At 47.2% G+C, this 16,628-nt stretch overlaps 1 protein-coding gene across 1 annotated transcript; it reads left to right on the forward strand.

Moving 5' to 3' along the window:
- Positions 1-12,161: 12,161 nt before the first annotated feature.
- LOC147279733 (NADH dehydrogenase [ubiquinone] 1 beta subcomplex subunit 3-B-like) lies at positions 12,162-13,621 on the forward strand. Its single transcript, XM_086251804.1, has 2 exons — positions 12,162-12,481; positions 13,408-13,621. The coding sequence occupies exon 1, from the start codon at positions 12,230-12,232 to the stop codon at positions 12,452-12,454; it is 225 nt and encodes a 74-aa protein (XP_086107930.1). The 5' UTR covers positions 12,162-12,229; the 3' UTR covers positions 12,455-12,481; positions 13,408-13,621.
- The last annotated feature ends 3,007 nt before the right edge of the window (positions 13,622-16,628 follow it).

Below are 16,628 nucleotides of genomic sequence, written 5' to 3' on the forward strand. Positions count from 1 at the left end.
CTGGGGATTGGGAGTTCGCCGATCCGAACAGCGCCACCTCGGCTTGGGTCCCCAGAGCCTTTAGGATTCCAGGTGGGCATTGGACATCCGGGGCCGATCCGAGGGTAATTTGTATATGTTTTGTGATAATTGTATTTTTTCTAACTCTTTTTGGTTTCGTCTTTGCAGTCAGCTGGGGCAAGTACAAACTCCGAGGCGAACTCAAGGACCAGATCGCTGCGATCAGGGACTCACCAGCAGAATACTTGTCAACTAAGTTTCTGCTCGGGGAAACTCAGATCAGATCAAGCGGGATTTCCTGGTTTGTGCCCAGGTGGAATCCGCGAGCCGAGAGGGGAATGGCGCCCACCGAGCTGGAGGCTCGTCTGAGGAAGAAGGCGGCTCGGAGTGTGCAGAGGAGGGCCGCGGGGCGGGCTCCTGCCGAGCCGGTCCAGGCTCCTGTCACAGCGACAGCTCGGCCTGGACCTTCTACGCCGAGGCCGGCTCGGCAAGCAGAAAAGAGGAAGGCTCCTCAGACCGAGGCCCGGGTGGAGAAGAGAGCTCGGGCCGAGCCCAGTGGTCCTGGTGCCGAAGCGTCTGGCTCGGCACCCTTGAAGACAGTGGAAGTAGACCCTTCCCTCGAGCCGTTCGTCACGGGCCTCAAGCGCGTGATGACGCAAAAGGTGAAGGAGGGGCTCTGGGCCGGTCAGGAGGAGCCGAGCTTCAGCCACCAAGCTCTGAGCACATCCCGCCAAGCCATGTTGGTAAGTCTTTTTCACTTCGGATCATGTTTATCCACTCGGTTCGGATTAGTGATAATTGTTTTTGCAGCTCGCCATGAGGCAGTTCGAAGCTGCCCACGCCGCCGTCGAGGCCGAAGCGAAGATGGGGAGGTTTCGGGAGCGAATCCTGGAGCTCAAGGAGAAGCTGGCCGAGGCCGAGCGGGCGGTCAAGGCTGAGCGTGATCGGTCGGCAGGTCTGCGGTCCAAGCTGGCCGAGAAGGAGGTAGAGGTCGCTCGGCTCGGGAAGGAGCTCGTTACCTCGGAGCAGAAAGTGGCTGACCTGGGGCAGTTCGCCGACGATCTCCAGCGAGACGTCGAGGCTGCCGAACGGAGGGCCGCCGAGCTCCGACGTCGAGCTGGAGTGCCGAGCGCCCAAGCACTTGTTGATGCCCACTTCGAGGGGTATCAGGAGCTTCTGGAGGAGATCCGGTCGAAGAGGCCGGATTGGGATGTCTCGTTCCTCGGCGAGTCCGAGGGGGAGGAGGACACCCAGGGAAGTCAGCAGGATGAGCTTCCCCTTCCCGATCGCCAAGTCCCCGCCGAATCCGAGCCGACTCCGGAGGATCCTCCGCTGCCTGCGTGCGAGCCGACCCCGATCCCCCCAGTCCCCGAGTCCGATCCCAATGCTAAGATGCAGATCGGCGGGGTTGAGGTGGTGCAGCTCGGCGAGGAGACGCCAGAGGAGTCCACTGAGCCGATCCTGGAGAGCCCTGCCGAGCGATCTGCATGACTTGATTTTGTTTTTATGTTTATGTTTTTACTTTTTCTCCCCGAGCCGATGTGTGGCTCGGGTTTGATTTGATTTTTGAACAATATGTTGTTTGGATTTATCTTGTTTAATGTTATCAGTTCAGCTCGGAAATTAAGCTAAAGATATAACAAGTAACACATGAAATAAGAAAATGATAAAAGTGAAAATAATAAAAATCCAAGACATTTTGAGATCGGCTCGGCATGCCGATCGCAATGAAAATGAATGGTAATGATAAATTAGAACTTGTCTTCGGATCAGCTTGATAAGCATACCCAAGATAAGCAAGAATTTTAAAAATCCTAGTGATCTCAGATGGGTTCGGCATACCCATTGAGATATTTAGGAATTTTGTTTTTGAGAAAAAATATTCAAACCTACTTTCAGATCGGCTCGGCATGCACGATGAAAGTTTTGGTCGGAGTGTATATTTTTTCTTTTCGAAATATCTTGTTGAGCGTTAGTACTGTAGAAAGTCGCTTCGACTCGGACAGGGATTTTTATAGACCTGATAAGTCTGTAATATGCCGAGCGTCGGGCCGAAAATGGCGCGCCAGCTCGACACATGAGTTTATAGACCTGATGAGTCTGTAATATGCCGAGCGTCGGGCCGAAAGTGGCGCGCCAGCTCGACACATGAGTTTATAGACCTGATGAGTCTGTAATATGCCGAGCGTCAGGCCGAAAGTGGCGCGCCAGCTCGACACATGAGTTTATAGACCTGATGAGTCTGTAATGTACCGAGCGTCGGGCCGAAAGTGGCACTTCGGCTCGGCACATGGGTTTACTATTTTTTCGAAGGAAACACTTAGATCTTTCCTCTTTGTTGAAAGTGTATAGGAGTAGAGTCCCCAGTGTTTGCTTCGAAAAAAAAAAAAAGAAGAAAATGAGTCAAAATGTGTTCATCTCTTCATTGATTGGAATGGGTGTTAGGTCGGATAGTCCCCGATCCTAACTAAACTTTCTACTGGTCAAAATGGGTTCATCTCTTCAGCGTTCCAGCTATGCTTGAGAGGTTTCCCAGCCAGAGTGGCCAAGTTGTAAGTGCCAGGGTTGACTATGCCTGTAATTCTGTACGGTCCGGTCCAGTTCGGATCGAATGAGCTCTCCTTGACAGCAAGGGGATTCTTCTTCATGACGAGACTGCCCAATCTGAAGCTTCTGGGCCTGACCCTTTGATTGTAGTATTTGGCTACCCTCTGTTGGTAAGCGGCTCGGCAGAGATTGGCATCGGTCCGCCTCTCCTCGATCATGTCCAGGCCGAGCCGAAGTTCGGTGTCATTGGTCTCGGGATTGTACGTACCGGTTCGGAATGAGGGGGTCCCCATTTCGACCGGGACGACAGCGTCAGTCCCGAATGCCAATGCGTAAGGTGTTTCCTTCGTAGAGTTGCGATAGGAAGTTCGGTAAGACCAAAGCACCTCTGGCAAGAGTTCAGGCCAATTCCCCTTAGCATTATCAAGCTTAGTCTTGAGGGTCTTCTTGATGATCTTGTTGATGGCCTCGACTTGTCCGTTCGACTGCGGATGATAAGGAGCAGTGAAGCGTAAGTTGATGTTCAGACGTGAACAAAAACTCCTGAATTTGTTGCAGTCGAACTGCTTGCCGTTGTCCGCGATGATGGTGTGCGGCATGCCGAACCGGCAGATGATGTTCTTCCAGACGAAGGTCTCCATCCGCTCGGCCGTCGTAGTGGCTAGGGGCTCGGCTTCGGCCCACTTGGTGAAGTAGTCGACTGCTACTACGGCCATGGTGACTTGCCCTTTCGCCTTCGGCATAGGGCCGATCAGATCGAGTCCCCACTGCGTGAACGGCCAGGGACTGGATATGGAGGTCAGCAACTGGGGAGGTTGATGAGGGACTGCGGCGAACTGCTGGCATTTGATACAAGCGCGAGAGAGATGATCCGCGTCTTTGTTCAACGTCGGCCAGAAGTAGCCCTGTCGGATTGTCTTGTAGGCGAGGGCTCTTCCTCCAGAGTGGTTTCCGCATATCCCCTCGTGAATTTCTCTCAGCACATCCTGACCTTCTTGGGGAGTGACACACCGCAAGTAGGGCAGGGAGAAACTCCTCTTGTAGAGCTGACCATCGATCATGCTGAACCGAGCCGATCTGGTCTTGACGAGACGTGCCTTGTCCCTCTCCGGGGGGAGGATCCCGGAGACCAAGTAGCTGATGATCGGCGTCATCCAGTTCGGCTCGGCCGTCGTCTGCATAACGGCGGCCTCGTTTTCCGCGGTGCTAGGTCTGTCCAGAATTTCAACTGGAACGTGCCTAGCGGATCCGGTGTCTGTGGCCGAAGCCAGGCGTGCCAAGGCGTCGGCTCTGCAGTTTTCTGCCCTCGGGATTTGGGATATTTTGTATTCGTGGAAGTTCCCGAGCAGCAAACGGGTCTTCTCGAGATAGGCAGTCATGCTGGGCTCCCGAGTCTCGTACTCTCCCAATATCTGATTGACGATTAGTTGGGAGTCGCTGAAGATGTTTAATTTGGTCGCGCCGAGCTCCTTTGCCAATCTGAGCCCGGCGATGAGTGCCTCATACTCTGCTTCATTGTTTAATGCTTGAAATCTGAAGCGAAGAGCATACTCCATCACAACTTGTTCTGGGGAGATCAGAACAAGCCCAGCTCCGCTTCCCATAGTGTTGGAAGATCCGTCCACGTAGAGGGTCCAGGTGAGAAGATCAGCCTGGCAGTAATCGCCATTTGTGTTCGGATCAGACGCGGTTGGTGTAGCGTCAGTGCGCGGTGGGTTTTCCGCCGAGGTGGTCGACTCGCAGATGAAGTCCAACATGGCCTGACCTTTGATGGCCGTCCTGGGACGGTAGATGATGTCAAACTCGCCGAGCTCGATTGACCACTTGATGAGCCGACCCGAAGTCTCGGGTTTTGCCAGGATTTGTCTGAGTGGCTGATCCGTCAAGACGACGATCGAATGAGCCTGGAAATAGGGTCTCAATTTCCGAGCCGAGCTGACCAGGGCGAGAGCCATCTTCTCGAATTTTGGATATCTGGTCTCGGCATCGACGAGGGCTCGGCTCGTATAGAAGACGGGGTGTTGTGCACCGCCGACCTCTCTCACTAGAACTGAGCTGAGAGCCGAGTCTGAAACAGAGAGGTAGAGAAAAAGTTCTTCACCTTCCTCTGGTTTGGATAAGATGGAAGGTTCCCCCATGTGCCTTTTCAGATCTTGAAAGGCCTGCTCGCATTGGAGGGTCCATTCTATGCCCTTCCCTGCTCCCCTTAAGGCCTTGAAGAAAGGGAGGCACCGGTCAGTGGACTTCGAGATGAACCGGTTCAGGGCGGCGACTCTTCCAGTCAGACCCTGGATTTCCTTGCGTGTCCTCGGGGACTTCATATTGATCAAAGCCTGGATCTTCTCCGGATTGGCCTCGATCCCCCGTTGGCTGACCATATAGCCAAGGAACTTGCCTGACCGAACTCCAAAGACACATTTGGCTGGGTTCAGCCGCATCTGATACTCCTTCAGGACTCCGAACATGTCTGAGAGGTCCTTGACGTGATCGCCCGCTTTGATGCTTTTGACCAGCATGTCATCCACGTAAACCTCTACGGATTTGCCGATGGAAGATCTGAACATGTGGTTGACCAGCCTTTGGTAGGTGGCTCCGGCGTTTTTGAGGCCGAAGGGCATGACCTTGTAGCAGTACATGCCGCGATCAGTTATGAAAGATGTGCCCTCCTGGTCGGATTTGTGCATGAGGATCTGGTTATACCCAGAATAGGCGTCCATGAAGCTGAGGAGCTGATGTCCAGCTGTTGCATCGACGAGCTGATCTATTCTGGGCAAGGGAAAGCTATCCTTGGGACAAGCCCTGTTCAGGTCGGTGAAGTCCACGCACATCCTCCACTTCCTATTGTTCTTTTTCACCATGACCACATTGGCAAGCCAGTCGGGATAATTGACCTCCCGGATGAACCCGTTGTTTTGCAACTTGGTTACCTCTTCAGCCATGGCGGCGTACCGGACCGGATCGTATGACCTCCTCTTCTGACGGACCGGTTTGCATCCCGGGTCGGTGTTCAGCCTGTGGGTGATCACGTCAGACGATATGCCCGGCATGTCATCGTAAGACCAGGCGAACACTTCCGCATTCGCACGGAGGAAGTCAATTATGGCGGAACGCTGCTCGGCACTGATCTGAGTCCCCACTCGGACGAGCCGATCCGGGGTTTCGTCCGAGATCGACACCTCCTCCCAGGCCTCGGCCGGAAGGGGCCGAGATTCTGGGTTCGGCTCGGAATTAAAGTCGAATGTTTCCGCCCTCGGCCACCTGCCCGAATCCGCGATAGAGTCAAGTTCATGTGAGTTCGGCAGCTGACCCTTCTGTTTGATCGAAGCGGCGTAGCAAGACCGAGCCGAGCACTGATCTCCCTGAATGACAATGCAGTCGTCGCCCACCGGACATTTGATGAGGAGGTTGGCGTAGTGGACGATACAGTCGAGGTCGACCAGAGCAGGTCTGCCCAAGATGATGTTGTAGGCTGACGGCTGCTTGACGACAATGAAGTACGTCATGCAGGTCTTCTTGATCGGTCCCTTCCCGAGCGAAAGGGGAAGGTAAATGTGTCCGAGGGGCTGAACTACTTCTCCCCCGAACCCGACCAAGGCGGGAGTGTCAGTCTCCAGCTTATCCTCGCCGATGCCCATCTGCGCGAACGCAGAGTGGTAGAGGATGTTGACCGAGCTCCCTCCATCGACGAAGGAGCGCGCGATGGTAGTCCCGGCCACCTCAGCCACTATGACGACCGGATCATAGTGGGGGAAGATGATCTCATTCGCCTCGTTAGGCTCAAAGGTGACCGGTGCCCAGTCTTTCCGTTGTCTCTTGGAAGTGCTGGGCTGACCCGCTTGGATTGACAGGGACTCGTGAGCTTGAGCCGCCTGTCTGATGTATTCCTTCTGGGATCGGTTCGAGCTCCCCACGAAGGTTGGTCCCCCTCCGATCGATCCGATGGCAGCATCCCGGACGTCAATGGTATTGGTGGGCTTCTTCGGCGCGGTCTTGGGTACCCTAGGCCCACCGGCCAGGAATTGATTGATCTTACCCGCCCGGGCAAGAGTCTCAATCCCGTCGCGGAGAGCGTAGCAATCATCCGTGACGTGGCCGTGATTGGAGTGGTACTTGCAGAAGACGCCCTCCCTGATTTTGTCCGGGGGTGGTCCCTTGATCTCCCTGGCAGCTGGGAGTTGGTCCTTGATCTTGGAGAAGATCGTCTCCAGACCGGCGTTGAGAGGAGTGTACTCTGTGTACTGGATGAACTTGGGCCCCTTGCCCAGAAGTTGGCGTGGTTCCTCTGTTTTGGTCTTTTTGGACTGGACCTGGGGTTTGGGGCTTGCAACTTCTCCCTCCTTCCTTTTGGCTGAGGTCGGCCTAGGATTCAGGGCCTCCACCTGAGCATCCCACTCCTCAGCCCGTGCCCACTTAGTGGCTTCAGTAGAGAGCTCATCATAAGTAGAGGGAGGGTTCCTCATCAGATGGGAGCGGAGTCCCCCGGCGAGCAAACCCTGCATGAGGGCGTTCTTAGCCGATCTGTCATCGCAATCGTCGCACTTCGTGTATTCGATGTTGAAGCGGATCAGATAGGCCTTGAGGCTCTCCCCTTCCTGTTGTTTAATGAGCGACATATCGTTCAAGTTGTAGAGTCGTTCGGATACAACCCGATATCTCGCCAGGAAGGCCCTTCGGAGGTCGGAGAAGGAGTCGATTGAGTTGGGCTGGAGGGTTCGGAACCAACCCCGAGCCGATCCCTTCAAGGTTGAAGGGAAGATTCGGCATTTAGTAGCTTCAGATGCCTGACGGGCCTCCATGGCGTATCTGAAGCTGTCAAGATGGTCGTAGGGATCCTTGGTCCCATCGTACTGATCCATCTTGGGGGGCTTGGTGTCGCGGGAGACCTCAGCATCCATGATTCTGCTGGTGTACGGAAGGGGGAGTTCCTCTCCGTGGTCGGCTCTACCGGTGTACCCCCTGGAGACCTCGACTTGGCCGAGCCGATCGTGGACGCTCCGGATTTGGTCCTGGACCAAAGTCCGGACAAGATTTTCCACATTGGGCGGGGTCGGCTCGGCCGCATTTTCCCCTGAGCACTCGGCCCAGTTACCGAGTCTCTCACTCACCGGCTGACGAGTGATCCTCTCGCTCACCGGTCGTCGATCCGACATGATCATAGTAGATCCCAGTCGATCGCTCACAGATCGTCTCCCTGAGTGAGCCCCTGATAGGGAAGGATCTTGGCTGGCGATGGGGCCGAGCCTATCCCCAATCAGGACCCTGGTTTCGGCCGAATCGGCCGGACTGTTGACCCCCAACCTGGATTGGGCCGGCAGTCGCTGATTTGTGTTCGGATCAGCACGGTCTCCCCTCGGACTCCCGGGGAAACGTTTTCCGAAGGCCGCCTGCTTTTGCTGAAGGAGATGGTGGGCGTTTAGGAACTCGGCCTGTTCGGCCGAGGGCATGTCCTCGAAGCCCGGGAAGGCGTAATCAGCATCCTGCCGATTGGTCCGGTCGTTCGGCTCGGCAGGAGTGCTTTGCCGAGAAGGAGACGGCGAAAGGACCTCCTGCTCGGCTCGGGTCTGGCGCGATCGAAAGCCCGATCCTCCACTGTTCTCGAGCCGAGCACGATGGCGTGCAAGTTCCCCGGCCAGCTCGGCCTGTTTCGCAAGCAGCTCATTATTCTGCTTGAGAAGCGCATTCTCGGCGGCCAGGTGCCGTTGGCTTTCCTTAAGGAGCTTGTGAGCAGCTCGGATTTTTGAGGGACCTTTGGACTTGGATGTCCTGGGGAGTTGTGCTCCCCTCCTCTTCTCAGGTGTCTCAGGCTGATGTTGTTCATCATTCTGAGATGCCCCTGAAGAAGAACTGCTGTCCCGAAAGATGGTAGTCATGATGACTCGTGTGAAGGAAGAGCTTAGCACTTGCGGTGATGAACACAACGGCTGAAGTCAGTTCCCACAGACGGCGCCAATCTGTTGAAGCAAATTCTCGTAAGGTAGATGCAACAACTTAGAATAGTTGATCTGGCTGATCAGGTGCTTTACTGGATGATGAAGTGGATGTTGATTGAGATCTTCCTGCAAGAGAAACAAGATCAAAGGAGATGGACCAGTGTGGTACCAGCCAAACACGCTCCGATGATAAAATCAGTGATGGTGTTTGATGGTGGACGAGGAAAAACAGAGGATGAACTTGGGAGAATAGGAAGAACAAGGCAAATGTTCTGGGCTATTCTCAGCAAGTTGGGCAAGCTCTTTGGTGAGTGGAAATTTTTGTGTAAGTGTTTGTGGATAGATTGATAATAATGGTTTTGCACATATGGGTTGATATATATAAGCCAAGGAAAACTTCATGAGTAAGTTACCTGCATTTATGAACGAATGGTTGCCAGTGACCCACCTGCCTGGTCAGAGCTAGTTGCATGCATAGCTGCTCATCTCCTCAGCATTCAATGCTGCAATGAATGCTTCATTAAATGCAAGGTTGGAAGGTTCAGGCAAACTGCCTCAGTAGCCATGAATGCAGACTGGACATTCTATCTGTCAGAAGATTTGTGTCAGGTGCATTCAAGTGTGGCGGTTCATCCCAACGTGATCTTCCCGGGAATGGCGGCGGAGAGCCGAGCCGAGCCGAACACATGTCCTTATGCGTATGCATGAAGTCTATGTGTGATCGGATCGGGCATGAGATTCCAGACCGAGCCGACCCGAGAGATAAGGGTCCCTCCGAGCCCTAACTGGCCGACGTTAGAACTCGAAAGGAGGTCACTTCGGTGCCGAGCCGAGCCGAACTGGAATGACCGTGGCACCCAGTCCCCTGGAAGATCATCGGTTCGGACCGGGCCGAACATGGTGGACCCGACATGGAGATCCGATCCGAGCTGGCGGAGGAAGTGCTGGGCAGTGATGATGTGGAGGTCAAAGTCTGATCAGTCACGTGTCCAGCCAGGATTGGCTGTTGGATCGGTGTGGGTTTACCCACAAACAAAGACCATCAAATGTATTGGTCAGCATAGCTCCTATTTGGATGCAACACCTACATCAGAAAATAAACCCAAGAAAAAAAATTACCAATTCTTACATTAGATAGAAGATTTGCATACCCAAGAATAAACCCAGTGAACCAAAATGCCCAAATCTTGACAAAAAAAAAATAAAAATAAAACTCATACGGATTTCAAAGATTCAAATTTGGGTGGGGCTTTCAATTAGGTAAGGGTTTCTGTAATGGGATGAAGAGCATGTGCAATTTTGGTGGGTTTATTTTGCTCTTCTTCTTCTTGGAGATTGAAAGGGAGTGACAGAAAGAGAGAGTGAGAGAGAGAGAGAGAGAGAGAGAGAGAGAGAGAAAGCGAAAGAGAAAGAGATTTTTATTTTATTTTACTCAATTAATATTTTTTTATATTTTACATCATTTTTTTAATATTAATATTAATATTAATTGATTAACCATGGTTCAGTACATTTACTAAACATTACACGTGTCAAATACTCACAACAGTAGAGAAAGAGATTTTTATTTTATTTTACTCAATTAATATTTTTTTATATTTTACATCATTTTTTTAATATTAATATTAATATTAATTGATTAACCATGGTTCAGTACATTTACTAAACATTACACGTGTCAAATACTCACAACAGTAGTGATGCTCACCACTAAAAGTTGGTGGTGAGCAAATTTGCTCCCATGCTTAGGTTTGTTCTTGCTAAAATTTTTGTGTTAGGTTGTGATTTTGGTTTCTTCGGTCTTTTTTATAATTTTTGTTCTAATATTTACACAATTAAGTACAAAACTTAGAAAAGATTCAGATTTCGGATGATTTTGTATGTAAAGTTGATGAAAGGTTACAAATTTCTTTATTGTGGAAGTGAAGAGAAATGCATATTTTGTGTTACTAATATACATACGTCTCTGATTTGTTGATTTTGGTCTACTGATGTTGGAGCCTCATGATGCAATTTTTTTTTTTTTGGTTTTTTGGAGACTTCCCTGATACTGAAGAGTTGTGTTGATTTTGGTTTATTGATGTTGGAGCCCTCGTGATGCTTTTTTTCATTTAAATTTTTTTGGAGCCATCTTGATGATGAGTATGAATATTAGAGATGCATTATTTATTGTATAGTGATGGCTCGAGCATTATTGGTTATTGTATAGAGATGAACTATTTCTTGTATAGTGATGGCTGGAGATGCATTACTGCAAATTGGTTGTTATAACGCTCAAAAACAATTTTTGGTTATATTATGTAGATTAATGAGAAGAGAGAAGGTTGAAAGCAATTAATAAGAGGAGGGAGAAGATGAGAAAAGTGTCAAATTGTTATTTTATAGGTACACTTTATTTAAATTAATAAAATTATATTGATATATCATATTTATTGTGAGCCATTGATGATATTCTGGTCCAATGATCAAAAAGTTGTGTCAAATTTATAGTGCCATGGATTAATTCATCCTCAATTTCATTTACAAGTATGTTTTAACCTGAAATTAGATTTGGTCGGTGTAAATTTTAGTAATTTGGTGGGTGTGTTTTATGTCATTTGACATCTTAGATATTCTACATTTAATATGAAATTTTTTATCAAATTAAAACTAGTAACTTGTTTAAACTCACAAATTTTACTAAAGAAAGAGGAAAAACTAAAAACACCGTCAAACTAGGGGTGGGATCTGTTCGATACCGAACGAACCCCCACAACCGACCTCCGACTGACAGCCATCGAAATGCCATTTTCCATACTGATACCGGTCCGATGAGTGTCGGCATTCCAACGTTCGGTTGTCTGACTACCCCCGGTCGGTATCAGTTCTAAGTGGGCTTACTGACTTAGAACAAAGGGAGGAAGCTCAGCGGTCGGCGGCAGAGAATTAGACGAGAGACAAAGACTTGGTGGTGAGCTGCAACGGCGTTTAGGCACAGGGCAAGCTGCTGTGGTGAGTTTTGTGGTGTTGCGCGCGGGCTGTTGGTTGGACCGATAAGGTTTGTGACTTTGTGAGATCCGGCGAGATCAGTGGGAAGGGGAGGGGATGCAGACTGAGAGGATGATGGTGACTGGTAACTGGTAAGGGATTGAGAGATTGAGAGGATGGTGGTGAGGGATTTTCAAGAAAGAGAGACTAAGAGTACAAAGGGAGATTTGAGAGACAGAAAGAGTGACGAGGGAGAGTCAGTTGGTTCGGTCGATATATTGGCTCCAGCGTAAATCTTATATGGGGCGTGCCCCAGTGGGGCACCTCTCACATGAGGTAGGACCCACATGGTTGTGGGTCCCACCTCATGTGAGAGGTGCCCCACTGGGGCATGCCCCATTGAAGACCCTCTCATTGGCTCCAAGAACCACATCCACCTTCGACTCCGACAAGTGTCAGTCGGTATTTGATACCGACTGGATGTCAATTAATTGCTGAAATTGAAATATGCCGACCAACCAATCAGTTCGATTCGGTCGGTATTTTGGTATTTCGGTGGAAATTCCCATCCCGACTCAAACATGCCTTCTTTGGTTAGTGGGTTGGTGAGTGGTTGATCACTTATGGGCCTGGGCTCAGTCGAAGATGGCTTGGATTCGGAGCCTAAACTAAGCCCACCCATATTTGTACACAAGAATACGGATGAAAATGGGCGTGTGTGCCGTGACGCGTGTGTGGCAAATTATAAGAGAACAGAGAGTGGAAGAAGAAGAAGAAAAGAAGAAATGGGGAGCAGCAAGCCACTGGGACCAACAGGGGAGTTCTTCAGGAGGAGGGACGAGTGGAGGAAGCACCCGATGATGGGGAACCAGCTCCGCCACGCCACTCCGGGCCTCGGCATCGCGCTCGTGGCCTTCGGCGTCTATCTCGTCGGCGAGCAGCTCTACAACCGCCTCGCCGCCCCTTCTTCTTCTCATCACTCCCATTCCTCCTCTCACGCATCTCACTGAATCAATCACTTCGCTTTCGCTTCGCAGGTACACCCGTCTTTCCCAAGATCCAACATTCACTTTCCTTTTTATCGATTAGGGTTTTCGTCTGTTGCTCATCTCATTCTTGTTGTATTTAAATGTCATTTCTAGCTCAAAACGAAGAATCTATCAACCACTTCTAATTTCTAATCAAACATCAACTAATTATTGTTGCATGTATCAACCACTTCTAATTTCTAATCAAACATCAACTAATTGTTGTTGCATGTATCAATTTGGTCCTTGGATTATGAGTTTAGGGTAATTGTGTGGTCCTAATTCAATTGGGTTTTTATTTTTTTGATTACTAGAAATGGGGTTTTTATTCAAGTTATTGAGCCAATCGTTTCATGTATGAATTGCTAGTTGTGGTAGTAATATTAAGTGTTGGAATATGCTCATGTGTGGAGTTTGGGAGTAAACTTTCAATTGAACTAGGAATGGGGGAAACAAGTAAATTATAAGGCAAAATGGTATGCATTTTGATAGGTAGATTTTCGGTTAATTTTATTAGAATAATGCTAGGGATCCCAAATTATTCTCACTCACATATGTATTAGTGTATACATACTTACATTCATGAAATAAATTACTTAACTCCAGATGTGGAGGTTGAAAATTGTTATAATATTGTGTTTTTTTGTGGTTGTGAGTCTTGTCACTTGTGGTTTGCAAGATTTGAGTCCCATTATAAAAGCATGCAATTTGAAAATTCATATTCTATGAGTTAAAAGGGGGTTAAATTGTCTGTTAAAAGTTAGAACTAGCTCTTTGTATGAAAAATGGTGCAAACCTGTTTTATTTGGGACATGATAAAAATGGTACTCTCAAGATAAAGTAGCGACACAGATCTTACTTGTTTTCTTTAGTCCATTCTGAAAGTATGTATGGTCCCTGCAAATTCTGTATTTGATGATTAGCTGATCTTGCAGATAAGATGGGTGCTCAGCAAGAGGAACAAAGTTTGGAGTTTCTTATATTTCAGTACCCTCTTTCTTGTTTATCTTTCAATAAAAAGTTATCAGTTAACAAGGGCCTTAAAGAACTTGAAGGCTGTGAATTTTATTGTGTAGAGTTTTAATATGTTGTTGCTACTCCTTGAATGGCTACATTTGAAGGTTTCATGTGAAATTGTGTGTTTTGTTATTCTTGTTTTGCCTTTTTTTTTTATTTACATTGGAAAGGATGGCATCCTTAACGTAGCCGAATACTAACTCATTTCCTCACCACATGGGCTAACCCAAGGGTTTATTCTTGTTTTCCTTTGATTGCATCTTGTACTACTCAACTAAATTCATTTGTGGGTTATAATTATATTCGGGTATGTGTGAGGTTATTGTTGTGGTGTCCAATGCAAAGGAGCCTGACATAAGTGGCAAGGGGCGAGAGATTCTTACTACTTTTATATGGAAACCGAAGTTTGAAGGTTAAGAGTGTTTTGGGATGGCAAATGGATATGAACTAGTTTAATTAGCAGCCATGAGTTCTATTTATTTAGTAGCCATGTTTGGATTTTAATTATCAGTTAAAACAAGTCGGTCCATTTTTCCCAAAAGACAATGTTTTTGTCTCATCATCACAAGTTCTTACAGTCTAAGGGATGAGAAAGGTGAGCATAAGAAGTATGGGAAAAGTTTCTCGAAGGTCTCTTTCTCTCCGTGCTTTATGTTCGTTTTTCGTCAAGTAGTTTTGCATCTAAAATCATTTACAACTTATAGAGACTACACTGAAGTCCCTTTCTAGAATTATATGAGGAAGATATAAAATTCAGGGGCATACATAGATGTGAGAAAGGTGAGCCACTGAATTGTAAAATACCTATTATAACCTTGCAATTCGATGATTCACCATTATTTTCCTGCTTATGTATCAGCACATTTCTCGTTCTTATAGCTCATATTCTCCTAGGTATAAGGGAATTCCCCTAAATTTATATATAATATCATGTCATTTATTCAATATTTACATAGGTGTTTGGTTGTTATGATAGCAAAAAATAGGAAGAGAATGAATTTTTGGTGGTTGTGTTTTAAAAAAAGGTATATGCACTCACATTTCTCAGAATTCCTATTACAAGATTTTTTATGATACAATTAGAGGCGGGTGTATGCAGTATAAATGCCTCTCGCTAGTTATTGGTAGAGGTTGGGGATTTTGCCTTGCAACTTGATTTTTCAGACGTAAAATGTACTCATGTCTTGCACAGTATATATTTTGTTGTCTTACTATTAATTTGAATCATTAATTAAATGAATCTTTATTTGAATTTGTGGTTGAGGTTGAGACTCTAACAATATACATGTTAGAGCATCTCCAGTCCACTAATCTTAAAATTGCCCAAAATTTGAGATTTCCCTATAAGTTTCTCCATATAAAAGTTGAATAGATGAAGCTTTCCAAACGCTCCATAAACTTCCAATGCTAAAGCTGAAAATTTTTTAAATCATATATTGCCAATGTCAAATCAACTGAAAAAGAAGTATATGTATATATATTGTATATTGTGGGACCAAAGCCCAATAGAGAAGAAGAACTATTCATGAATCACATTGGGCCGAGGCACTGGTCTTCAAAAACACGTAGACAGCTCTGAGCCAAGTTATATGCAAGGAGTAAAATTTCGATTTCGAGGAAATTTTTGATGGAAATTTCGACGGAAATTTTCGTGGAAATTTCGATTAAAATTTCGATTTTGATAAAATTAGATAAAAACGACGGAAATTGTTATCAAAATATGGAAATTTTGAATGAAACTTGACCATATGTTTATTTAACATATTATCTACTATATTAATAAAAAATATTGAATAAACCAAATTATATAATAGGTTTCATGTAATATAAGATGAATATAATGCGCGTTGGAGGCAAATACTGTTAAACAAAATTAGTATAATGAATAATGAAATCAGTATATTCTTTATACTCTATAATTTATATACTAACCCTAATACTAAACCCTATATACTCTATATATTCTAATATTTTTTATACTCTATAATCTATGCACTAAACTCTATATACTGTATGTTCTTTAAGATATGGACCATATGGTATAAGATATTATGATTTAGGCCCTTTAGGGTATTCTTCCCCACCAAGCACCAGCCCCCTGCCTCTCTCCCCCCAACCCAGTCCATCCCCGACACACCCCCCCTCACCCAGCCCCTTTTCTGTGAGACCCTGTATTTTTCAGATAATTATTTTAAATATTTTGAGAATTTATTTTAAGGATTTTGAGAATTTATTTGGAATTTAAAAATGTTTTAATTTAATTTTAATTATTTAATTATTTTTGTTTTAAATTAGGCTTGACCCAAAGTTAACTTTTAAATTTAGTGGACTTTTGATTCGGACTTTGGGCACGTTGGATAGGTCTCGAGTTTACGAGTTCGTAGACACGTAGCACGCGTCGATTGGAGTTATAGTTTTGAAAGTTACGGACATTTGAAGTAAAGGGCAATTTTGTAATTTTTTACAAAAGAGGTTTTAAAACCCAAAAACCAGATTTTTATCCCATTCTCTCTCCTCTCTCCCCGGTTCTCTCTCTCTCTCTCTCTCTCTCTCTCTCTCTCTCTCTCTCTCTCTCTCGCGCCTCACCTTCGCCGCGCCTGCCACCGGCGCGTGGCGGCGCGTCCAGCCATGGCTGGCAACGGGACCGGCCCAGATCTCCTCGCCGTTCTTCCTTCTTCCTCCCCCTGGTGGCGGCGCAGCCCAGAAACCTCCCCCGAGTCGCGAACCAGCTGAGGCCGATCCTTGGAGCTCCGGCGGCGATCTCACTTTTCCGGCGACGACGCGACCTCCCATCACCTGGGTTGTCTTCCTCTCGTCACGGTGAGTCTGCCCATGTGCTTCCTTGGCTCCGACGACCCCGCACGGCGGCAGATCGAAGATTTTTCTAATTTTCCCGAAACCAGCCCATTTTCCCCCAAACCCAGCCGAAATTTCGATAAATTTCGCCAATTTCGCCGAATTTCGCCGAAATAATTACCGAAAATAATTGGGTATGTGATAAAATTTCGGTGACCCAAAAAAATGAATTTCATTCCTTGGTTATATGATAAGGACAGTTGAGAAAACTGGTAGACCAAATTTTCCATACCAACCCAATTAATTAGGGGGGGGGGGGCTATTCGATCACACCACCCAAATG

The sequence above is a fragment of the Dryas octopetala genome, chromosome 7 (genome assembly GCF_963921425.1).
Source record: "Dryas octopetala chromosome 7, drDryOcto1.1, whole genome shotgun sequence".
In the NCBI taxonomy this organism is placed as follows: Eukaryota; Viridiplantae; Streptophyta; class Magnoliopsida; order Rosales; family Rosaceae; genus Dryas; species Dryas octopetala.